Consider the following 25,424-nt stretch of genomic DNA (forward strand, 5'->3'; position numbering starts at 1 on the left):
CTGATGGGAGCGACACCAAAAGGGATTTATCTTGTTATGTTTGTGGTCCAGTCCCCTGTGGTAAAAATCTCTAACCCTGTTCCCTACTGTCACAAGGCCAAAGAAGAACATAGAAGACCTAGCCCTGTGCGCTCTACTAAATCAGAGAATAGACACATTAGATTTGCATTTCATACAATATTCATTCTGTTTATGACATAGCACTTGGTGATTAAGCATTCTAGGCTTGTTTGTATATATTTTTTGCTGTCTTTTGTTGGTTTCAAGTGTTAGAACTTGATCTTTAAAAACAGGAGGGCTAGCGTCCCCATTGAAAATAATGAGAACTGGCCCTGCACATAGAAGAGATATCGATTCATATCAAATGCATTATTTATCAACAATAACAATCATTGTCGATAGTCTAATAAAAGCAAAAGTAGTAGGACTCAGTTGTTAGGTGAAATAGAGCAGTAGTGTGGAGATCCATCAGGAGTTTGTTTGATGGCTGAGGTGGAGATATGTTTGTTTCCATTGTTTCTAAGGTGAAACACTGATACTGTCCAGATTCTGGGCTGCTGCTGGGGTGCGTCTGTGTCCTGATATCCCGAAGATCAAACTGCCCTGCAAGTGCACTATACCTTCAATCCAAGCCCTACAGGAGATTAGCCCTTTTATCGTAGACGACGTCCACTTCCAGATGTAGTTCAGGCATACGGGTGATGTTCGTCACTGTCCATGCGTGCAAGCGTACAGTATGTGACTGTTTTTTTTTTGCTGTGTGGGTCCGTGTATGCATTCAGTTGCCCTTGCTTGTGTCTCTGTCTCCGATGAACCAACGCATGTGGAAGCAGAGGGCGAGGAAGCCGGTCCCCAGCAGGTCACCCAGAGCTGTCAGGTAGGGGATGGAGAAGTTGTCGGGATCCATGCCTCGGCCCCACATCCAGTGGACCATCCAGTCTGCCAGGTAGAGAAGGATTATTACCTGGAGGAAGACAAAGCAGAGGCGATGATTATTTTTTTCTACTTTGCTCCTCTCAAAAATGCAACAGCAGGAAATCTGATTGACCGTGTCGACAGGTCAGTAACAGGATAACCTGTCACATGTTGTAAATATGTGAATGCAGTTCTTCCTTGGGTTCATAAATGCGGCTATATTTCCACATAAACTTGTCATACTGGAAGAATGATTTTTGGTTCGTGGAGCTTGTTAGCAGTCCTACATGGCACAGTAGGAAGCACTGAAGTCACCTTTTAGAGTCAATTCAGGGAGAAGAAAATGTAACAGCAATGAATGTCACTTTTCCACTAATACAAGCCAGAGGCTACTGGGGTTGTTTAGGTTTCTGGTTTTGACGGTTCTTTTTTAAACTGGTTTGATGTACATGAACCGACTGAACCGACAGGGCAGGTGTAGGTGGAGCGAGCAGCATGTGGCCCCAGCATAGCTGATTAGCTCCCTCAGTTTTGCTAGAGTTGAGAGTTTGCACACAGTGCTGCTGTACAACTTTGACCGGCGCCCACGAGCAAGAACTCTCAGTGACGAGGTGTTGCACGTTATGCTGTCGATGTCACCTGCTACAATACTTTAGTACAAAGCCTTGTTTTGATCTCCTTTGCCCTGTAAAACTTACTGCAGTTAATACAAACTCAACACTTCCTGTGTCTGTTTAAAATTAAAAGCCCTCAAGTGTTTAAGTGGACAGGAACTTATTAATACTTAACAAGGCTTTTATTGTGAAACATTTGCGGGAACTTGTGGAAAACTGATTGACTCAAGGTTCCCACATGCACTTGAAATGTAGCTACAGCCATCTGTTCCACTACACTCTCATTCATGGTCTCATTGTGTTTCACCCGGGAGGTGCTGACTGAAATTTTTTTTACTAGCTTCGTGGCTACTAGTGACATAATCGGCCCGAGCAGTCGACACTGTGGAGCAGCCATACCAGTACGAGATGCTACACGGATACAAAGTGATGCATCTGAAATGCATTTACGTTATTGACATTTCTAACCCCGTCTAAATAACATACCATGAGATACAGCTATCAAAATACAGAATGCAATGAAGATAAATGATAAAAATGTTTTCACTGCATTACAGCTGAAATTCCTAATCAGGTCACAGGATCTGCTGCAGCACAGAATACACTGTGTAATTATGAAACCCTGCTTTGTAATTAAAACATTTTCACCCATAATTATGGACATGTAATCTTCTGTTATGTAATTATATAATAAAGTAAGTCTTAATTATGAGATAAGGTCTCCAGTGATTCTCTACCTGGTGAATTCAGTGCACTTCTGTAAGATCACACAAATGCAGTTATACATTTTCACACTGCACACATACACACACATACACACAATGCATCTGGTTATATTTTTACAGATATTTCATGCTCCTCAGCAAAGAGAGTGTTTTTTTAATGTGCAGTTGAGTGTGTGTGTGTGTGTGTGTGTGTGTGTGTGTGTGTGTGTGTGTACCTGTAGTAGTGCAGCAGCCAGGTAGAAGGTAATAAAGATGGGTGTTAGGGTGGTATGTCCCGCCCTCAGGGAGTTGATGGTGTAGAGGAAGACAAGGTGACCCGGGGCAACCAAGAGGAAGAGCACACGGGCCGAACGAGAGTTCACAGCTGGAAGAGAGAGAGGAACTACTTTTAAACCTGTCAAATTTATATATAAAAAAACTAAGGTGCTCTTTTGGGACGGATGTTGGAACTAAAATGTAGGACACGGGCGGACCTCCACCAAACCCAATGACAAGCCGTCATGGAAAAATCTGTTTTCATGAGATAAAAACGTGGAACGTTCCACTAACGCCCGTCAACTTACAGGAGCCGAAGAAGGAGGTGCAGGGTGTGGGGCACTTCCTGGGGGTGGGGTTGGGATCCCCCATGGGTAAACCGTTCATGTGCAGATAGGTGGAGATTCGACTGGCCTGAACTGCGACCAGGTTACCTCCGACTCCTGATACACACACACACACACACACAAACACACACACACACACACACAAACACACACACACACACACACACACACAGGGTGGAAACGAAACACAGCTCAATATTAAGGTGAATATTTTCCATATGAAATAAAAGATTAATATGTTCTGGTATCATGGAGACAGAAGGTTTATCACCCAGTACGAGCAATATGCTGCCTCCATCTGTCAGTTTTAAAGGCTCGTCATATTTGCACATTGGTCTGTTATTAAAGCAGCCGGAGGTGGCGACATCAACGCCTTTAAATACACATTTTAATGCTCGAACAGGTTTTTCTATATTTGTTCTCCACCTCCGGGGCTGAAGCATTCATGTCACCCTCTATCTTTATCACCGTTTGCTCGTTATTTGACTTATTCAGTTATTGGCTGCTGTTATCTTCTCCACCCACTTGTCTTTGTCTTTCTCTATCTCATTCTCTGCTGCTGTGGCCACACACTTTCCCCAAAGAAGCCAGTAAAGTTTTTTGCTCTTAGGTTTTTATGACTCCTCACCGTTGATGACTGGGGTGAAGACGGCCATGCCAGCAAAGTTTGGGTTGGTCACAGTCTTGTCCAGGATCAAACCACCAACGCTGAAAGACAGACCGGAGGGATTCAATAAAAACATTGTTTTTCACTGCATGGCCACACAGTGTCCATCACACGATGAAGAATCTGAGACATCTGTAGGTGGTGATAAGTGGCCCACGGACCCCAAAACGTGCTGAATTTCCTAATAAAGTGAGGGATAACAATACAGCGTTCCAATGAAAAGTTATTATTTTAACTGTGATGTTTCAGAACAGGAGACTGCATGAATGAGGAGCAGTGGAATACGTTGTGAAAACCTTAAACCATAGCTACATTATGAGTATTCTGTTGTTAAATAACGCAACTTGATCCCTGTGTGCTCTACCTGCTGATGGCCATGGCGATGATGACCGGCTCCCAGCCGGAGTAGAGGAGTTCTCTGGTGGAGGGGATCCTTCTGGCTATCAGCACCCACAGGGGGCACATCGCCACAAACACCGCACACACCAGCGGATTGGCATAGTCATTGAACTCTGTGTGTGAGGAAGAGAAGGAGGAGTCACACATCAGGCACCACCAAATCTGTGGATCATTTCTTTAGCTGAGACCTCAGTGACTATTTTTTTCTTAAATTCTATGTTAATAATACTAAACTATGTGTAGAATCAGCTATATTTATATTTTATTATCTGGATTTGATTTTGATATTAAGATTGCTAATTCATCATTAGTAGGAGAGACCATTTTTTCATTACAATGTTCAATTTCACAAAGAGAAAATATTCAAATCATAATGATGAGACATCTGTACCAAACAAACATGTTCTCTTACATCTGGAGAACAACATGTGTAGGCTGGGATCTCTGTGGTTCAGGGGGGTGTAAGACAAAGTGTTATATATTCAACTTAGTGTAATGTATGACATTTGAGTATTGTTAAAAAACAACAGAGCTGATTCAATGTGGTTAAAGGTTAAAAGCAATAGTCTCATTTGTGTGCCGAACAAGCATGATTCTACTAAACGTTGATTAGAAATAATTGTTGTTGTTGTCATTTAAAGCACCTTGGACCTCATGAAAATGCAAATCACTTCAAAGAAACAAGAAAAAAATCATAGTTTTTGTAAGACTGCTTCAAGTTAAATCTATAAGCACCATGTACAACTTATTCAAGCTGGACGATAATAAAACAAAAAGTGAGTTTGACATTTAACTAAAACAGAGCTTGTGAGGACTACTGTAGATCTGGGCTGACAGTAGTTCCTGTTGTCGGCTCTAGGAGGCAGTGTTATGGCTAAATCGGCACTACTGGACACAACAACCACAATCACAACATTTAAGTAGACGGACCACTTATGTACACAGGACCCAGACTGTGTTTTTGTGTGACTGAGCCAAAACAACCCAAATAAGCTCAAAATAGTGGCTGACGTTGGTGTTTAAAGTGAGTTAGACTGTAAAGACTGTCAGACGAAGGAGGAGTTACGGGATTACTTCACACTGCGGTCAGGATGGGTTCATTGCTCCTGTGTGTGTCACTGTCTGTCTGTCTGTCTGTCTGTCTGTGTGTCTGTGGGGACGAGGGGTTTGTCCGTGGTGCAGACACCATCACAGAGCTAACAATAGAGCCAAACAGCTGCAGAGTTTCTTGCCCTAAAACACAGTGAGGTTGAGTGTGGGCGGCTTTCATCCTTATTTACCGTGCACAGCCGGAGTCAACACATTTCTACACACTGCAGTCTTTTCTTTAATTAGAAGCTTTGAAGTTGTATCTCGTGTGCAGCAACTGTGGTTTTTTTGCCATCAAGATTGGTTCTGCAGAAACAATCTTCTCATCATTAGAGAATGTGTTACATTCTTCTTTTCTTTCCAGCTACGAAGGAACAATTAAATTAATAAAATTGTATTTGCAATTAGCAAACAAGTGAGCGCTGTACAGCTGAATGATATGTGAAGCTAGCCGGATGTCAAACACAGACGTGAGCACTAAGAAGCATCATTAACTGACAATTACATTAAATATTAAATGTATCTGTGACCCATGTGTGTGTGTGTGTGTGTGTGTGTTTATTACCTAGTTCTTTGTACAGTCCTGTCGAGATGCCTGCCAGCAGGGACAGGGTGATCAGGTCTCCCAGGCTAGCAGCGATGGGCGTGGCCACGTTGTCAGGGTTGATGCCGACTTTCCTGGATGCGATGATTACGCCGATCATGACGAGGCCTGGGGGGGTTTATGTCAGAGATGTCACGACGTGGCAGACATGTCGCACTATCTAATATGAGTAATCAGTGTAACCATCTGTCATCAGGGCTCCCATTGGCTGTTAACTTTAAACGAGAGGAGCAAAAACACAGAGTCCAAGATGTTGACTTTCAGGGTGCAGCTGGCGAAAACCAACCTAAGGGCTGGGTTGAAAACAGTGAGAAGACCTTTTTTATGATATTTTAAAATGAATAGATTGGTTTGGAATGGAGTTAACAGAAGACATTACACACAATAAATGCTGAAGCTACATTATGTTTGGACTGTAAATGGTATTTTTCTCATCTGATTTTCACCTGAAAATTTGTAGGATCAATCTTTAACCTTGCTAGCATGGCTTTAGCATGTGGTAATGTAATACTGAAATATCTCAACTGGATAGCTACTGAATGGATTGGCATGCCAGTATATTTGGTACAGACATTCATGAATCCTCATGTTTTGGTGATCCCTGGAGTTTTTCTCGACCCACAATGAGGTTCACCTTTGTGTTTTTAGTTGGGGAGATTCCTATAGAAATTTGGTTTAAGGACATTTACGTGTCAGGATCAACAACAACTTTGAGGATACCATGATTACAATGTCTAACAATATCGTCAGGGACAATTTTTAAGTTGTTGGATCAAATAAGTGCAAAACTAATGACATTCCCATCAGCCACAGCTGTACTTTGTGTTTTGCGCTAATTAGCGAATGTCAGAATGCTAACATGCTAAACTATGATGGTGGACAATGATAAACATTACCTATCAACATCAGCATGTTAGCTTTGTCACTATGAACATGTTAGCCTGCTGACATTAGCATTTAGCTCGAGGCTCCACTGGGTGTATAGCCTGACAGCGCAGCTAGCATAGCCATACACTCTTGTTAAAACTGTTACATTCAAAAGGAACACTGAAACTAATGACAGGATATACACAGATAACGTGTGGTTGTGGCTATAACGTATCTATTTAACTCTACTTAACAGTAATGCAGCTATGCCATCAAGTCCTTCCGTCTGTGTAACTTGGCTAGTTGAATGCCACTACTCTAACCTAACTAGCTGTGTAACTAAACATTCATGAGTGCAGTCAGGTTCCTCAGCTAGCTTAGGTGGCATTCAGTTGAAACAGTAGCTGAGAACAGACCTTTAACACTGGCACAGAGAGTCGAATGTAACCCAGACATGATGAGTGGCTGTTTACACTGTGAATATGCCTCACATCCTGTGTGCTGGTCGTACCTAGCAGCAGAGAGGCGATGAAGGCAGTCGCCACACTGGAGGCGCACAGCAGCACCGCATGGCCCAGTCTGAAGTGTCCCTCTGGGATCCAGCCGAAGATCACAGCAGCTATGGAGGCCAGGAACCCTACCACTGTGGCCTGGACCTGAACACACACACACACACACACACACACACACACACACACACACACATTGGTTCACGTGGCTATCGATTGCAGTCTACATGTAAATCCAGACGTACAGCACCGGTGTAAAAGTGTTCCAGGAACTATGGACTCAAATATTACATAACCACGAGTCTTCAAATAGCAGACCATCAGGAGAGGTGACTGGCTCACCGACCAGAAGAGTTCAGTTTGGGGAATAAAATATTGGTTGAATGTTTAAAATAGAAGATCTAATATATAAATATATATCAATACATGTATAGTTTGACAAGGAGGGAGGGGGAATCCTCTCATTCTGTTTGTATATATCCTTGTTTTGACACAAACTCACACCTATATCACCCTCACCATTAGTGGAAACACACTGTGCTGGTGTAGCATGTGTGTAGAGGCTTTCATGATGTGCTTCCATTCAAATTGTGTGTAACAGTGGTGTGTAACTAAGGACATTTAGTTACAAGTACTCAACTCTAATTTTGAGGTACTTTCTCTTTAGTTGAGTTCCATTTTCTGTCACTTTATACTTCCACTCCACTGCATTTTGGAGGGAAACACTGTACTTTGTACTCACTACATTTATTTAGTTACTTTGCAGATTAATAAAACGCTGGTGACATCTGAATATCGGATCAACTGTACATACATGTAAATAAATGTATAATTTTACTTTGACTTTTGTTACTTAAGCACATACAATATCTGTGTGTGTCAGTATGGGATGTCTGTCACAGTAAGCATGTGTTATTTGTGTGTGCTGTAATCGTGTACTGTACACACAGCACACAGACTGGTCCAAGGTCTGAGAGTAATTTGATTCCTGGAATGTCATGCAAATCGGAAATGGCCGTTTCTTTATCAGTTTAGGGTTCTGGAGAAATCAGGTTTCACTTTCTGCTGAACAAAACGGTTTATTTGGTCACGTCGAATCAGGTTTTCAAAGCAGAGTCACATGAAAGGAAACATGGTAACTAGTAGCTGTGCATCTTCATTATCTAAAATAATAACAATGCCAATCACACTTTGAACTGGAAATAAAAGCAAAAGAAGTCTGTTCTCTCTGTGGCGTCAGTCCAAATAAAAATTAAAAAGCATAACTACTGTGTTGGAAAGAAATCTGATTACTGACTACCTGTATGTAAACTGAGTTTTAGAGCGATCTGCACGGCACATAAACTCATTACCTGTTTTCTTGCCTTAACCTAATTTCTCCCTGTAACCTGGTTTGTTAAGTGGATGTAGGTGCGGTCATTGATGCTCCATGATGCTGGAGCCCACTTCATCATCCTCCTCTACAGTGTTTCATTTACCTGGATGAGGGCCAAGTTCCCCATGATCATCTTCCACATGTCCTTGGCTGTGTCCATATGACCAATATTAGCCTGAAAGACAGACAAGAGCACACAAGGTCAACACATTATCATCTGTATGTGTGTGTGTGTGTGTGTGTCTGTGAGACAGTGTACAGAGCGTGTACATGCTGTTGCCTCTTGGTCCCATCAGAACAATCAGATGTCAGTTCTCTGGACAAAGACACTCTGATCCGATCTCCCCCACCCTGCGGCCGACTCCACTTATCTCATCTCCCCTCGTTCACACACACACACACACACACACATACACACACACACACACACACGCACTGATGGTCTCAAGTGTCAAGTGGCTGTGGCTACAGTGTGCTACTGTGTGCCCAGAGCAATGATCCTGATGCCCATCCACAGTGAGAGGACACAAACAGAGCGTCTCCTCTTCCTCTTTCTCTTCCAACATTTACATAATGCAGAGGGAAGGGAAACATCTGGACACATCAAAACACATACAAGTCTGGGTGTGAGAGAATCCGCCTCATGAAGCACTTTCATAAAGCAGCGTGAGGAGTGATACCAACGAGACAGAGGCGAGGTGTGTAAGTTTAAATGTGTAAATATGTATTAACACATTGGCTTTAAAGTTTCATGCATTATTCCAGTTCATTAAAATGTCGGTCTTATTTTCTTCGATTCATTTTTATCAGTTATGAAACACTGTACTCACCAATTTAAGACCGGGGGTCAGACACTTTGTAAACAAGCTGGTTAGCTTGTTTAGCCCAATAATCTAAATCCTTACCACAAAACTGCTCCACGACCAGCGAGAGACAGTGACTGGTCTTTAAAAACAACAATGGTGGCTCCTCAAGAGGTTAGCGTAGCTGCTGCTAGAACTTCAGTTATATCAGAACTGCAGAGTATATGTCATAGAAAGAAGAGCAGTGAACGGCACCGAAGGCTTTTCTCAAAGGAAAACATGTTTCGCTCTTCTCTCTACTGGCTTTGGTAAGAGTTTGATTTACCAACTGGTTCTGCTGCTGGTGGCGCTCTCCTACATTTAATCTGACTGGTTGAAGTTAGCCCGCGATAGACGGTGATGGACAGATGGTTTGTCCAATCACCTGCCAAGTATTTTTTTTGGTTCCTAACCATCCATGACGGTTCTGTGCCACAAACCCACATGGCTTTGCTTAAAGCAACATTATGTAGAAATTGGTAGAACATTGTAGAAAGTTACATAGTTCAGAAACAATGATAGTCTATTACAACACACTGAACCATCAGAACGATCTTGAAGCTGTTATTTTAAGGGAAAAAAAGGTACATAGTGTTGCTTTATGGAAACACTTATAACAGCAAAATCAATGCACATTAACACCCATCAGCTTAGCCTGTTTTTATACAGCTGTGAAGACACTACAACCCCAGCTGTTTAAATTTTTTTTTTAAAAGTACTCTGCACAGCACCAGACAGACAGAAGAAGTGAGCAATTAGCTGGGGAAGAACATCAGACATCCAGCAGATACAGAACACAGACCAAGGAAGTGAGTAAGGAAAGAGAATACTGAAGTGAAGCCAGAAACACATCTCTAAACAAGTGCTTCTGTTGCCCTGCGTCTGCGACATGGTACGGCTCCTGATTATAACGTTTTAGTGAATCTTTCATTTCATTTTTTCACATTAGTTATTCATTTTTTGTTCTTTATAATCCAAAATTACAAATGCAAATAATAAAAAAAAACACAAAAAACATAAAAAGGATCACTGACACTAAGACAGGACAAAACATAAAAGCGATTGATTGGTGAAAAAGCACAATTCAGGCTGAAACAGGAGCTTTTTTAAATTGCTGAAACAGATCGAGAATTAACTCCATCATCACTATTATAAATAATGATAAACCAATATAAAAATGAGGTTACTGAACTGATAAATAATGAAGAGCCATAGTGAGATGGTCCCACTGGCTCAGGGTTCATATCAGTGTTTCTCCGTGTGTGTGTGTGTGTGTGTGTGTGTGTGTGTGTGTGTGTTTGAGGCTTTTCTCTCCCTCTCAGGTTTCTCACGATCTCGCACCGTTCCCACTTGCTGAATATGTCTGGCAGCGTGACAGCACAAACTCGCAAGCCTGACTGACATGACGATTATGCGTGTAGGACCGTGCGTCATTATAACTTGTGTATCAGACAGATTACAGCCACGCAAAACACACTCCCTGCCCATCTGTTCCATGTGAACCTGTGTGTGGATGACAGTGATGCTGTCGCTCAGAGGCAGCAGACTGCCACAAATACTGCTAAGACGGTTTAAGGTGGAAAGAGAAGAGAGAGCCAAACATCTGAGCAGAGCACTGTGGGAATCACTGACAACTGCACATGCAACAAAACCTATATTGTTTCTTTCAGACAGAACTTTTATCTGCACAACCTCTCAGATAAGAAGCCTTAGTTTTATATAATTGTATGCAGTTAGAGTTGAAAAGCTTTCGAGACTCATAGCAAGACGTTCTTTTAGAACATCAGTATGCAAAGCGATTCAGTACACAGATGAAGCTCAGAAATTCGCAGAAGCATCGCCTGCTGTTATGTGATGATGTGTGACGATGCTGCCAAGTCTTCAGCTTTGGGTGTGTTTGTGTGTGGGTGGCTGGATTACTGGGGTTTGGATCATCAGAGATGGAGCGCAATGAATTCTGTGAAAGAGATTCATGGGTGACATAACATCCACGAGAAGCCGAAAAACTCTCCATTTCAAAAGCACCAGTTCAATAACGATCCCGTTCATTTTCGACTCGTTAACTGTGGAGAAAATCTGGTGTTTACAAGCTTGGAACACGATCATGCGTGAACGGAGTGTTGAAACATCTAATACACATAAAATGAGGACGAAGTCGGCTTTTGGAGTGGTTGTAATCTCTGATTAAAGTGTGATTTTGTTGCAATTCGGAAAAAGTTGCAACCCAGGTGCTGCCAAGTCCCAGTAATCCACAAAATATCATGATCCAAATACGTACAATCAATTAGGCTCAATAACACGAGAAGAGATGAGACAGAAGTGATAAAACAGCCGCTTAGCCAGATGAGTTATGGTGAGAAAGTAGAAAGCAAAGTCTCATTTCAGCGTAATACTTTAAGACAGAGAGGTTAAAAAGACAAAATGGAAAAAATCAAAAAGGAAACATGGTCATGTGAATTTGAAAACTCCAACAGCCAGCCAGTAGGAGGGATTACATTATTTTTTTCAGTAATAAGCGCATTAGGAAATTTACAGTGGTCTTAATCTGCTCATAATTAGCGGCGGCGTGGAAAGAAACGTGGTCCCCGCTGGGGCCAGCCAGCAGAGAGCTAACAGTAATGTCTCAGGACAGGCACCAGACTCTGGCCTACTTTGTCATGATGAATGTAAGAATCCTTTCATATCTAACTGAAAACTACGCAGATTGAAAAATGGGACCGATGTAAAATAAATTAATATAAGAGAATGAGAGAAAAGTCGTTCTATCTGCTAATAAGCCTCAAAATCTAATTTCCTTCAAACACAAGTTATTTCAAACAGTCTGATATAATTTGTGTAGCATGTGTTGTATGTTACAGAAGAGATATCGTCATTACTTTGAAAAGAGCCACACAATATTAGATGTAATATTGTAGCCACATATAAACAACCATTGAAACATTGTTGAATCGACTTTCCACTCTGACACTGATTCACCATCACATCTGCACTCTGATTGAATATTGAAACTACATGGAAAGTTAATCAAACACTAACAAAGAATCAATATTCCAGTCTCCTTAAATATTCAACTTTTCAGGAACTACTGTCACTACCTGTTCTGCTTCATCTACAGCCAGGATTTGGAGACAATTGTGAAAAACAAGTTAGAATTATACATTTGAGCTTCATGTATGTCTATCAGGTGCACCTTAAAGGAACATAATACTGGCAGGCTGAGTTGTGTCATGGCTGATATGCATGTTCTGTACTGCAAACACAATTAAATTCTCTTGTTGAATTTTTGAGTTTTTGCAGTATCTTCTATTGACCAATTTGTCGTAGCTTGTAGCCAAACAGATTAGCTTATGACAGAAAATTTGCGACAAATTTGGTATTACACGAATGTACAATATGTGCTCGCTTGAAAACTGTCAGACTAGTTCTAATTCTGTCTTGTTAGAAAAGATTATTTTTACAGCTTGACCGAGTTGAGCTCTCCATGCTGGGTGGGTCGCTGCTAGCTATGCTAATCAGCTTCGTCACGATTCCCACATTGTAGTGGAAAGAATGTGAGGATTGGTGTGCTTAAGAGCAATACTGGGCTAAGTCTTTGCCTTCATAACTCAGGGGTGTTCTGCTAACCTCTGGTTATCAAACAATAAAATTGAACTGTCTAAAATGTGGATTTTGATAGACAGCAGGATAGCTAGCTAAAATGATGCACCATAATCGACACTTTTTACTAGCTGTGACCCTGTTAGCAATGTAATGTTTTCAACTTGTGAGTCTGTGTGTGTCATCGTGGCAAAATGTGGTCCTGGAGAAACGTACTGTAGCAGGAACTCACACAGAAGCACTCTTATTGTATGTCAGTTGTCTATATATACTCTTGGTACACCACCATGGTCTTTGGCTTGAAGGAAATAACATGCTAATTCCTGTAGTCACAAGTTTAAATGACTATATGCAACATACATTTTTACACTCTGGATGTTTAAAAAGTTTTATAAACAAAAAGTTTTGGACATATCCTTTACATTCAGCTATAAACAGCAAACCAACCTGTGCTCAGGTAAACAGACTGGGCAGGGTCAGTGGGACAGGAATGTTACTATCAGTTTGTCTGATACTCAGGTCACATTTAGCAATTTGACCTCTGACTCCAAGAACAATCAGTTTTAATGGGTTTGACAGGGGTTGCCAGGCAATGAGATAGATTGGGAAGTTGTGAGGGAGAAACACTTTTCATAACCATCATCAACTTTGCTAAATCACTTCTCCAGGCTTTGTTGTACAAAGACAAAGAGCCCCACACATCCCTAGAGGTGGCTGCTTTATTGATAAGGTGATTGTTTTATAGAATAATGGAATAGCATACAACCTATGGTACTTCAGGATCAACACTCAGACTCACATTCTCACACAAACACACAAATTTCTTACCGCTGTGGAAAGTCGAGAGGCCAGCGTCATCTCCAGGTTGCCTTTAAGCCCCAACAGTGCTGGAACCAGGATGAACACCTCTGACACCTCCGTGAACACCGTCCAGTGCTGCAACGACCACCACGTAATATCAGTAACACAACATTAACATAATGAACACACTGCCGGGACACACACTTACAGAGACATGGCACAGTGTCACCTATAGATATAATTTATTCTTGTTTGGGAGCAGAATGTCTCTGTGACCTTGTTCTTTAAAATTGATTTATTGGTGAAACCAGACCCGTAGGACCAGATATTCTGTCTGTACAGACCCCTGACACTCTGTATCATATCAGCTCTCTGCTCTCCTTTACAGGAACAAGGTCACTGGGACTTCATGCTGAAATGATTTATCATCGTCCTCTTTTGGCTTCCACTTTCCCCTTTCCCTTGTGATTCCTCTTTCACCTTTACTGCAGCTTAAACACAAGAAGACCGGGCTGCCTCATATCTTAATATCATTACAAAACTACATTACAAATTAGCAATTGGGGCAGGCACCCACACATAATGTTATTATTTAAGAAAATACTCATACTTATGATGTGAAAATCTATCTTCACAATTAAAACTTAAATTTATACAGGATGGCATTTTAGAGTTGTGTAGAGTGTCCAGACAGGTGCCTACACATTTGATTTGCTCAGTGATTCAAAGGTCTGCTGTACAAGATATTGTCCGGCTGTTTCTCCCAACCAATCAGAGACAAACAAAAGAATGGGAACATCATCTTCCTTCCATGACATCAGAAGAAAAATGGAATAAAGCTTGGATGAGACAGGCCGAACTGCACATTTAGTTGGTAGGTATTTTTTTCTCGCTACTGTCGCCAAGTACTTACCAACTTGGGAAAGAGTATGGTCGAGATCTGCTCCAATTGGAAAGTGTCATGAGACAGTATTTGTTGTGAATTGGCGCTATACAAATAAAGATCGGTCGATCGATTGATTTAAGTCAACTTAAAGGTGTGACCAGAATTCAAAGGTGGCTCCAAAACTATACGGGGCAGCGCAACAACTAACTGCTGCTCACTATACAGGACTTTGGCTGTAGCAGCTAGCTACCAATAGCAAGTAGCTCAGTTAGCTGTGGAGCTAAGTGGCCCTATTAGCTAAATTGAGTCTGCCAGCACCGTAACCTCGGATGATGGTGGGGGTCATCATGGTCAACAGGCTTAGCTCGACCGGCCTTCCAGTGAACAAGGCTGGAGTATGCAGTATGGAGGTGATTTACAGAAACCGCTACCGTGTAGACTGAAAATGACCCCCTCTCCAAAACTGAAATTGGCTAACATACAGTAACAAAATGTCAGGCTGAATGAATGAAGTGAGACAAAGTGGCAATATGGTACCATGACGGCAGAGAACCCGGTATTATACCACCACCCATCATTAGATACTTTATTAGCAAGTCATTTAAAACATAAAGAGTGATTCAACAACAATCATCGCCCTGCATGGCCTTGCTACACAGCTCCTACATTAGCATATAAAAGCTACATTTCGCAGTAAGCATTACCCACAGACCCAAAGACATAGTGTGAAACAAAGTCAGCCAGGAGCTAGGCCGGCTAAATCTAAAGGACAACTTGAGCAGGTGGTGTGCTGGCTTAGCACGTGCAAAACAACGTGTCTGCTCAGCTGTGCATCCACATCCTGGTGGATGGCCTGTAATGAAATTTATAGTCGGAGTCATTAGAGCTGACCCACGATAACCTCCTCCCTGGCTGCCAGCCAGCCCTTGAGAGGTGGGTTCCCTGTGAGTCCCTGGGCTTGTCACTGTGGTGAAGTGCCTCTCTCTGCTGTGCCTCCATTACAGTTCATGCAGTGATAGCAGGTTTGTGGTTTGCTGTGGCCAGATTCAAAGCTATTGCTGAGGCTGAGGCCATCAATCTATCTCCAGTAAAAGTGCTTATCTTCAGAGCTGGCCCCAAAGGCCCCTCAGCACTTACAGTCCAGTCTGCCCAGAGCTGGATCAATATTCACTGAGGCTGAGACAGAAAAGAAAAGAGGAGAGTAGAAAATAGACAAGTGGAGGAAAATAGAGGAGTAGCTGACGTTGAAGCTATGTACAAACAGTGTTGGCCCACATTTCTCACACTACGCAATAAACGTTTCTGTTTCAGTATGCTGCTCCCACTGTGCATCCAGATGTAAGGAGCTGATATGTGTTGTCATCTTCGGTACACTTTGTATCAGTAGGTGTGGCACTAAAACCGCAGTGTGGGTTAAACTCCCTGTCTATCCCCTCGCTGTCATCGAGCCAAGCCGAGCTCCTTTCCAACAGCCAGCCCCTTAGCTTGGCTCACTGCCTTCTGCCAACCCAGCAGCCTTGTGAGCACCTCTGTGAGCACTCCTCTCTTCTTTCACTGCTGCATGTTTTCAAGCTTTCTCCCTCTCCTTCTCTACTTCTGTCTCACTCCCCTATCTCCCTCTTTGCCTCCCCTGTGGTGATATATGTTGTTGTCTCCATGGAACACTGGCTCGGAGCCAAACAAGCCCTCCCTCCTCATGGCCACCTCCTCGGTTCTAGGAACTCTACTGGACAACCCCAGTACCTCTGTATACAGACCTATAGGAGCTCTGGTATGCATGCAAGCCCCACATGGGTCGGGTTGCCCAGTTGAGTAACATGGCCCCATTTTATTTGTGATCACTGTACTTGCTGTACTAAGTGGGGACGCTGAACCTGATGGAATGCAATGTCAACACAACTCCGGCCGCATCACGAAAACTACATCAGGTGGGGTCTGTTTCATGGAGGGTATAGTTTCCATCACATGTGCAAACACATGACATGGATGATAACATGTTGGGCATATTGGAGTCAACTTAAAAGATGAACATGAGCTATACCTCGAGGCCTTATTGCAGGGCTGCAGGGGCAACTGATTTGGTCACACATGCGGCCAAAAATCTATCAAATCTATCTAACATTTTTATCGGCTGATTATCGATACTGGATACGCCAAAAATATTATAAAAAATAATTTTTGGACCTATATCCCTGTTCGCAATCATTTACATAATGAGCTTGTCACTTTAAACATCAGCACTTTGTAACTTTATTTTTAAAACAAGTGAGGTTATTGCAATTTTTTTTGCGTGTGTTGTGATTTAAATGAAGAAAAACATTTATCTGCACATTTATTCCTATTACAATCATTTACATATTGTGTTAAGAAATGAAATTAAAATGTATTATTGGGTGCATCTGAATTATGTAATGGTGCACCTCAATGAAAAAGTGAGGCGCACCAGTGCAACCAGTGTACAATGTTAGCGTGGAGCCCTGTATTGACATTAAATAACCAGATTCACTGACTTTCAGTTGGGTTATTTTATGGTCGGGAGAGTAAGAGGGAAATGAAAGATGAAATTTTTCTAGTATCACAAATGCAAAAGAGTTTTCAGGCTCAAAGTTGTCATAAGAAGCTACGGAGCTACCACACACGTTCAAAAAAGAATGATCCGGCTTTAAGTCCTGAAGTTGTCTGAGATGGGTCGTCCAAAGACCAGACTAAGGTGGATAAAGCCTGCACTATCTGACCAAAGGGAGTGCAAATAAGCAGCCTGGGACCAGGATTCCTGAGGATCCTGGACAAAGTGAAAGATTAGCCAGGGTTTGTGGCAACACAAAGGCATTCTCACCTACTAATCCTTTCAATCTCTATCACTTAGATCCTGATAAAGTAACTGTCTGGGACACTGTCAGGTGTTAATAGCTGTGAGCTGATACGTTGTTAATAATTCTCAGGACATAATGTCTTTGGCTGTCTGAGAGCACTGACCAATATAAATAGAAGGTCTAAAACAAGCAGTCAATCAGTGCGATAAGAAATAGTCAACAGCATTTAAAGTTTTTAAAAACATGCTTGGTTTGGCACTTTGGTCATTTTTTGCCGGCATTATTCAAGCAAAACCTGGAGGGAACAGAATACTAATGACAAGCATCAACTCTGTCCAGCAAACAGAGCCAGAGCTGGGAGCCACTAGTTGGAATGACGATTCAGTCTGAAGGAATAAGCCCACGCTCTGGTTTCCCAGTGGCTCCTGTGTGAAAACCAAGGCAAGTGGATGTGGTCGGACCAAAATGGTGTCTGGTGGGCAGCGAGAGCCTGGCTGGTGTTAAACCATTGTGTTGACTACGATTTCCTGTTTACTGATGCCTGTATTTTTAGACTGTTTTTGAGGCTCAAGCTGTGTCCCACTTCTTTGCTTTATTTTGTTGTATAAGTCTACGGACACCACAGCGCAGGACAGACAGCTAGACAGTGGCAGACATAAACATAGATCATAATGGCAATTTAGTGAACAAACAAGTTTTCTTTTTATTCTTGGTTTGTAATTTGACCGCGCAGAGGAAGGAAAGAGTTTAGATTATGAAACTGTCTTATGACAGCAAATCACCCATTTGGCCTTTGACACTGGCATTCTCAGGAAAACTAGCACTACATGACCTTTATAAAGCATGTGTAACCTTTAGTCCGAGCGAGCTTGTCACCCTCCTGATTTCCTGAGTCCTGATTTTCTGGCCCCGGCTGTGAGAGAGTGACGGTTTTGGGTCATTCTGCTGCCAAGTCACTCAGGAAAACTATGCAGACGTCTCACTCCTCTATACCAGCCTGGACAGTCCTTTCTGGGCCAACCTCGAGTGGGAATGAGGCCATAAGCTTTCTGTGGGTGTGCATTACATACTCAAAGTGACCAACCTTAAAGGAGGTCAGATTTCAAAGAAGTCTTATAGAGAGTGGAGCATAAAGCCAAGTCAAGCCGCAACTTCTAACCTCGGTCCAGGCTGCACCACTTTACAATTGTCAAGCTTACTTTTAGCAGAGAACTCTTTCAGTCCGACCAAACCAGAGAGAGCAAGAGGGAGAGGCCGAGAGAGAGTTAGACAATTACCTTCCTGCAAGGACAGGAGGGATTAGCTGAGTTATCATTTCACGGTGTCATGGAGTGGGAATTAGGCAGCCAGACAACCTGCTAGGTGCTCAGACAAACTCAGTGGAACGGACAGTTAAGACTGAGCGTCAAGCCTCACCTGCGAGGTTTGCCTGCAGGTGAGCAAGCATGGCTGACTATAAGGGGAAAGACAGGGCCCTGTACCTTCTATGTGTCCTCTCTCTCAGCCTCACCTCTGAAGGAATGGTGCTCAGAGTGTTTTGGAAACTGGAGAGACTGCAGCAGCATGGTGCCTAAGTTGAGGCAGCATGAAAACTTTTCGACCTCAGACTTCTGCATTCCTGGTTTAGTGAGGATACCTAACCGCACGGTAATGAAGGCTTTGACACCGCATTGTGTTTTGATTCTGACTCCGGCCCGACTAAAGCGTGCTGCCATTTCAGGTGCTCAAAGAAAGCACACTGTTCCCCCTTCCCCTCCTCTCTGCGCTGGCTTCCTGGGGTCCACCATGTTTGCATCAGTATGCGTGTACACAGTGTGCCCGGACTGGTCTCCTGGCAGCCTGACGCCTCCAGCTTTATCTGCATCACAAGCTGACTTTAAAGAAATATGTGACCTGTCAGCATGACTTTGGCCTGCATTTCTACACTGCACATGCACACTTTGATATACTCAGAGAGAGTGAGACAGCAAGTTCAGCAGGCCAACAGGAAAAGAAGAAGAGGGAAGGAGAGGAATTACAAATTGAGTTATATCTTTGGAGGCAGAGGCTCTGTGGATACACACTGTACAACAATAAACACCTTCTATTCTTGGTCTCTACTGTCAAGTGTGTCCGATTTCAAATAGAAGGCTGTGTGACAGGTCATTAGAAGCCTACCAGTATGTACCAGCCCTGGGGACAGACAGGCAGGCCTTAGAGGAGTACAAGGTTATGTAAATACCCCCATGGAGTGTCACAACTGTCCCATCCACCCATCCTCAAAGGCATCACATAGGCCAGCCGCACAATGACGGACACATGCCAAGGCAAACAGGGCTCGCTAAACCAGTTTATTCTAATGATCCGGGGGCAAACCCACCCCGTAGTGTGACTCTGAGCACATGTTCTGCCCTGAGCACCGGCTCTGCTCAGAAACACAACTGAATGAACTTTACTGGATGTTTGAATAAGACGGAGATCCTGATCCACAGGTAACTGGATTGTAAGAAAAAGAGTCTGAATGAGTCATTTTGTTTTCCAAAAATAAAGATTAAAGTAAATTTGTTTTGTTCCACACTTAACCCCAACCCTTCCATTAGAGCTACGTCAAGGGATTAGCTGTTAACTATACTGTTCTGATATATACTGATCTATTACAGTAAACTGAGTATCTTTGGGTCCTGGAGAAAACAGGACATTTGAAGACATCTTCTTTGGTTTTGGGAACCATTGATCAACATTTCTCCACATTTTCTGACATTTTATGGACCATACTACAAATAATAAGATCAACAGACAAATGAAATAATGGTGAGATGCAGCCCTACTTTCCATTAGGTGTTCCAAAGAACTTGTTGTGAGTGATATATTAAAACACACTTAATGAGTTTCTAATTACAATGTTGAAAAAAATCCATATCAAGCATCCCTAACATTTTTAATAAATAAATGTAGTGTGTACGTGTACAGTGTAGAACATGTGGGGATCACTGACCTGGACAATGTCTAGCACCATTCCCGCTGCCACTGTCCCGAACCCGGCCAGCAGGAAGGGGAAGACCACCTGCAGGCCAATGGAGAAGGAGGTCTCCTTGAGGGGCGCTGGTGGTTCTGGGCTCTGGTTGGTGCTGGTGTCGTCACTCTCGTTGCTCTGGCTCGCGTTCTCCAGGAGAGCGTCCTCCTCTCGCTGACCTTTGGCATTGGCCCGGCAGTCCAACGCCACCACAATTTCCGACCTCTCCTCATCCTCACCGGTCTCACCGGGCCTCTCCGTGAAGGATGTGACCTCTGTGAGCTCGAGCTCGCCCCCGGTCCCTGGAGGCACCTCCTCGGGCCCCTTGGTGAGGATCACCGGGGGGACGGAGCAGTTGGAGTTGAGGAAGGCCGGGGTCGGGGGACCTCCCTCCTTCTTCATCTCAATGGCCCCGGAGGACATGTCGATGTCGGGGAGTTTGTCTTGTTCTTTCGACCAAAGTACCATGCGGAAGCCTTTGGAAGACAGTGGGCTTGACAAGAAAAGATCAGGTTGCCTTGGCCTAACAGTTTTGGGGAACTCAGAATGGAATTAGCCACCTGATCTGGCTTTAAACCTGATCAGTCCGATTGATTTATCCCATTAAAGAGGCTTACAGGGAGTGGGGGTCGCTATTAAAGACCAGGAGAAAACTGCTCTGTAGGAGAAAACCTGCAGCAAGGCACATGCAGCCGTGCGTCTGCAGAGCCCGTGTTCCTGTCGGTGCTTCGGGAGCAGAACCAGTATGTTCTCCATTCACTGCAAGGTGCTCAGGGTGGGCAGGCAAAAAAAAGAAGAAAGCATACTAGTGCAAAACAGTAGAGAAGGGAAAACAAGAGGCTTGGGGACTCACCACAGAAACCCCCTGCAGTCACTTGTAAAACTGTCCCTTAAAGTTCAGTGTAAGCTACAGAAGAATCAGAGGTCTGAAGTGGGCAGATTGCAGCACAGACTGGTCTTGCTCTCAGTCCACTGATCATGTGAAACTGGTCGGTGTACCGGGTGGAGAATGTCTCACCTTACACCACGTGGCTGCCGGCAGGAGATATTTAAAGGTCTGCAGTGTGAGGATTGAATTACCGGCTGCAGAAAAGTAGCTCCAAGCAGAGCGGACAGTCACCTGGGAAAAGAACAGATTAATTGATTGTATATTCAGTCAGAAATGTAAACATTCTCCCGCCCCATGCTAGGTTTATTTCCAAATATGAGAAGCTGGTAGACCGAGGCTGTTTCCATATCATCTATCTAACAACAAAATTAATATCTTTCCATTCAGCTCTGAATGCTTAGCTGAGGGCAACATGTAAGAGCTGACAAGTACAGCTGTGTTCAGACTTTCATTTCTGGGAAAATACTTTTTTATGAGGTATTGAAGATATGAGCCAGTTTCATTGTTCTTATTACAACACCAACCGTAGATGACTATAGAACTGTCACCACAATCACACCTTATTAACAGGCTACAATACAATACATTAATTACAGAATATTGAAAATAAATATTCAATGGAGGATAAAAACTAGTCAACTTCTAACTTGAGTTTGAGTATAATGCTGTCCCATGTAAAGGACCATTACTAGTCCATATCTCAGTCCAGCAAACACACCTCACTCCCCCTGCACTGACACTATGGCAGAAGTAACAGTAAGTAAGTAAGTAGTAAGTAGTAAGTAGTAAGTAAACAGTTTCATCCAGCGCCAAATTTCCTCCCGGAGGCTAAAAATATTCTAGTATTACCAGAGGTGCTGCGTACATCCTCTGGAACCCAGTGTCACCCAGCGTCAGCTCCACCTCAAGGCAGAGACAGCGTTTCCTGTCACACCTTTCAAAGTAAACGCCCCCACACCCGACCAGGAGAACAGCAGACATTTTACTGAGTTAAACCTTTCTGTTAGCCACAGACTTTCACTGAAACGATTCCAAGGCTTTGAACCGCACTGTGACTTCTATTCTTTAGTCTCGTCTCTTTTAAACCTCCTCTATTTTACCCTACTTTCCTGTTTCTTGTTTTAATGTTTTGTTTCTTGATGTTGTCCTACTTGTTTTTAATGTATTTTAAATGCATTTTTTAAAGGGTTTCAATGTCATTTTTATGCCCCCATAAAGCACTTTGAGTTGCCTTGTATCTGAAGTGTGCTGTACAAATAAACTTGCCTTGCCTTGGGTAGAACACAACAGGAAGCATAAAAAGGTTCATCCAAAGAGGCAACATGTCAGAATTTTAGTTCAAAGCATTTTAAAGCTAACTAGTATCAACAGAATGTGAGGAAGTTTCAGTCTCTGATGTTGCGATGTGTGTGTGTGTTGTGTTGCAGAGCTGTCTACTGAAGTTTGGGACGCTGACCGGCTTACCCCGTACCCGTCCTGGTCCGAACGCTAACTGCATGGCTAACTGAGCTAACTTGCTAACAGCGGCTAGCAGCAGTTAGCGGCTACTCTGGTGAAATGCTGCAAACCATTCGCTTTTGAGTCGCCCTGCAACCCTTCACAGGATGAGCAGTTAGGGATTAATGGTTTAATGTAAGAATCTGACAGGTGGCTGATTCTTACATTATGCAAATTATGTACATTTCTTTACTAATTTTAGTAGCCTAATAAAAAGGCCCAACAATAGAAACCTCATTACATTTAGAGAGCCATTTTTAACCACAAAGCAGCAGAAGTGTCAAACGAAGGAAAATGTTTCACCTTGTTATGGAAACACATGTGGGAAAATATTATTTTAACGGCCCAGAGAGAGCCAGCGGGGAGTCCAGCACGTGTCTTCCCTTGTTTTCATTCATAAGCTACAGAAAAGAAAAACACGGCACATCACCACTAAACCCATGAATCTTCCACAGCTTGGAGATGAAGGCAGCGACCACAGACAAAATAAGTGAATGAAGGCCTTTTTTAGAGATTGTAATAAGCCTTGATGATCTCCGGTGTGGTCTACATGGTGAGCACAGTTACAAGATCAAATTAAAGATCAATGTATCCACAGTATGAGAGGTTCCCCATGTATCCAACCCGACAACACACAGCCGACACAGACAACATGACACAACATTTGGCCAAAACTTACACTGTAGCCCACATAACCAAATAAATAAACACTTTTATTTTGAAGGCCAGTCTGTTTGCTTCCAGTCTGATTGTTGCGGACTTGACGCAGCTTTCCTCCGCCTGCATGTTGCGACATCCGCACACAGACTTTGGCTTTCCCCGCTGAAACAATCCTCTGTTTAGTAGTCAGGACCAATACCACCCGAACCCAACATGGCAAAGGCGTAAATTAGTGCTCCCCTGGTCAGGACTGAATAGACTAGCCCTCCTTTTCTATTCTGCTGCTCACTTAAACAAGGGCAGAGGGCTCTCTGTTCCAACACCGGGCTGGAGCCCCATGTCACTGCCACTATCACCACGAGTATTTAACTCATGAACATGAATGCAAAGGCGCATCAATTTTCCCCATTCTCTATCATCACCGTGCATGTACACCTAGGGTACAAGCTGGGGGGGTTTGCAGCTCGAGTCGCCAAAGTGGCACATTCCGTTAGATAAAGGCGCTGCGTGACTCTCAGCCGGTCGCTCGTTCTGTTTTATGAAATAGAGGCTAAAGTGTCCAGCAGGTAGTCAGATACAAAGCTCCACGGCGGTGGTTACCTTTCAGAGAGCGGTCCGGAGAGGAGAAGCGGACAGAGCCGGGTGATGAGCAGTAACAGCACAAGGATCGGTGCGGCTTGCCGGCCGGATGAATCCTCCACCTCTTGGTAACGCGCTCAGGCTGAGGCGTGGACGCCGGTGCGCACGCCTTATGTATGGTACCGGCTCTGCACAGCTGCCTTAATGGTTAATGGTGGTTAATGGTTAAACCCTCCCTCCCGCGCGGTTAAGGCTGTGTCCCAGTCTCTCCCTGCCCCGTCACATTGCACCCGTCCAGTGGCCCCCGCCGCCCGGCTGCTTGGATGCGCATCTATAATACACCCGTCCGGTGCAGGGGGCCAGGAAGCCACAAGGCGGGCCCTCCCTCCACACTCAGAGCTAACGATACAGACCCCCCCCCCCCCCCCCCCCCCCCTTCCCCTCCCCTCCCCTCCAGAGAGCACAGGCTCGTCCCCTCCCTCCACCACCGTGTGTGGAAATTCGTGCCCGATTGGTGCCAGTCTCCTCCACAAGCCTACTAATTTACTACCAGGGGGCTGAGATACAAGTTTTAATTTAACAATAGACCAGGCTCCCCGAATGAATGGGTACACACGCATATCAGTACAGTGTAACTGAGCTGTGGGGGGTTTAGTGACTGATCCACAGACACTGAAAATGGATGAACGGGAGTCTGACATAAGGAAAAGTTTTGAAATGACCTGAAAACACAAGAGAGAGACATGGATTCTGAATAAAAAAATAAAATAAAAAGAATAAATAATCATGCTTTCATATCTCATTAAAACAACACTTAAAGGAGCAATATGTAAGAATTGACAACCTGTCAAATTCATACTGAAAACAAATAAGGAGCAGTGTACAGTATCACCTGAGCAACCGCCAACTGCCTCTAACTGCAGCTGCCATTAGCTAGTTAGCTCAGTTGGCTATGCAGCTAGCGGTCCAGACTGGGAGCTCGGGGACCAGATGTGTGTTTGTGTTTACACCGCTAGCACAGGGGCTTCAGACCAGGACGGGCTGGGGCTAGCTGGTTAGCATGCTAACTTCCTTGCAACACAATAAATACATGTCATAACAGCAAAACTTTATCTCTTCACATTCTGTTGATGGCCTTTAGTACATTTTTGAATGTTTTTTAACTAAATCCTTACATATCGCCCCTTTGACGTGAGGTTGAAGACCTAATTGGTCTGTTCAGCCACAGACTGAAAATGAAAATGAAAATGACAGACGTATCAGCCATCAGGCCTTCATCAAGATCAAGATACACTGAAACACAGGCACTCATTTTATAGGCCAAGCCCTAGTGACACGTGCAAGTGCTCAGATACTTAACTTGAGTTTGAGTCTACCCAAAATTAGCAGTCAGTCCGAGATGTCACTGTTGGGTCGATATCAAAGACACTAGCAAAGCAGCACAATACATACAATAACAGCAGAAACACCACATATAGTTCAGACCACTTTGCCTAACTGTA

General features: G+C 43.5%; 1 protein-coding gene across 1 annotated transcript; it reads right to left on the reverse strand.

Annotated features, from left to right (window-relative positions):
- Positions 1–177: 177 nt before the first annotated feature.
- slc41a1 (solute carrier family 41 member 1) lies at positions 178–24,098 on the reverse strand. The gene is made up of 11 exons (XM_073468133.1): positions 23,944–24,098; positions 20,280–21,417; positions 13,634–13,741; positions 8,470–8,541; positions 6,994–7,138; positions 5,577–5,723; positions 3,888–4,035; positions 3,485–3,564; positions 2,818–2,952; positions 2,470–2,618; positions 178–964 (listed from the first exon to the last, which is right to left on the reverse strand). Exons 2-11 carry the CDS (start codon positions 20,763–20,765, stop codon positions 779–781), a joined length of 1,656 nt encoding a protein of 551 aa, XP_073324234.1. The 5' UTR covers positions 20,766–21,417; positions 23,944–24,098; the 3' UTR covers positions 178–778.
- Between the last annotated feature and the right edge of the window lie 1,326 nt (positions 24,099–25,424).

Source organism: Pagrus major, chromosome 6 (genome assembly GCF_040436345.1).
Source record: "Pagrus major chromosome 6, Pma_NU_1.0".
In the NCBI taxonomy this organism is placed as follows: Eukaryota; Metazoa; Chordata; class Actinopteri; order Spariformes; family Sparidae; genus Pagrus; species Pagrus major.

What these genes read in the sequence shown, in the direction of transcription:
- slc41a1 (XM_073468133.1), bottom strand. Translation starts at nt 20,765, where the DNA reads ATGGTACTTTGGTCGAAAGAACAAGACAAACTCCCCGACATCGACATG. An exon ending in CCTCTCGACTTTCCACAGCG is followed by an intron (nt 8,542 to 13,633) that starts GTAAGAAATTTG and finishes TCTGTCTTTCAG; the next exon opens with GCTAATATTGGTCATATGGA. An exon ending in AGGACTGTACAAAGAACTAG is followed by an intron (nt 4,036 to 5,576) that starts GTAATAAACACA and finishes CCTCACACACAG; the next exon opens with AGTTCAATGACTATGCCAAT.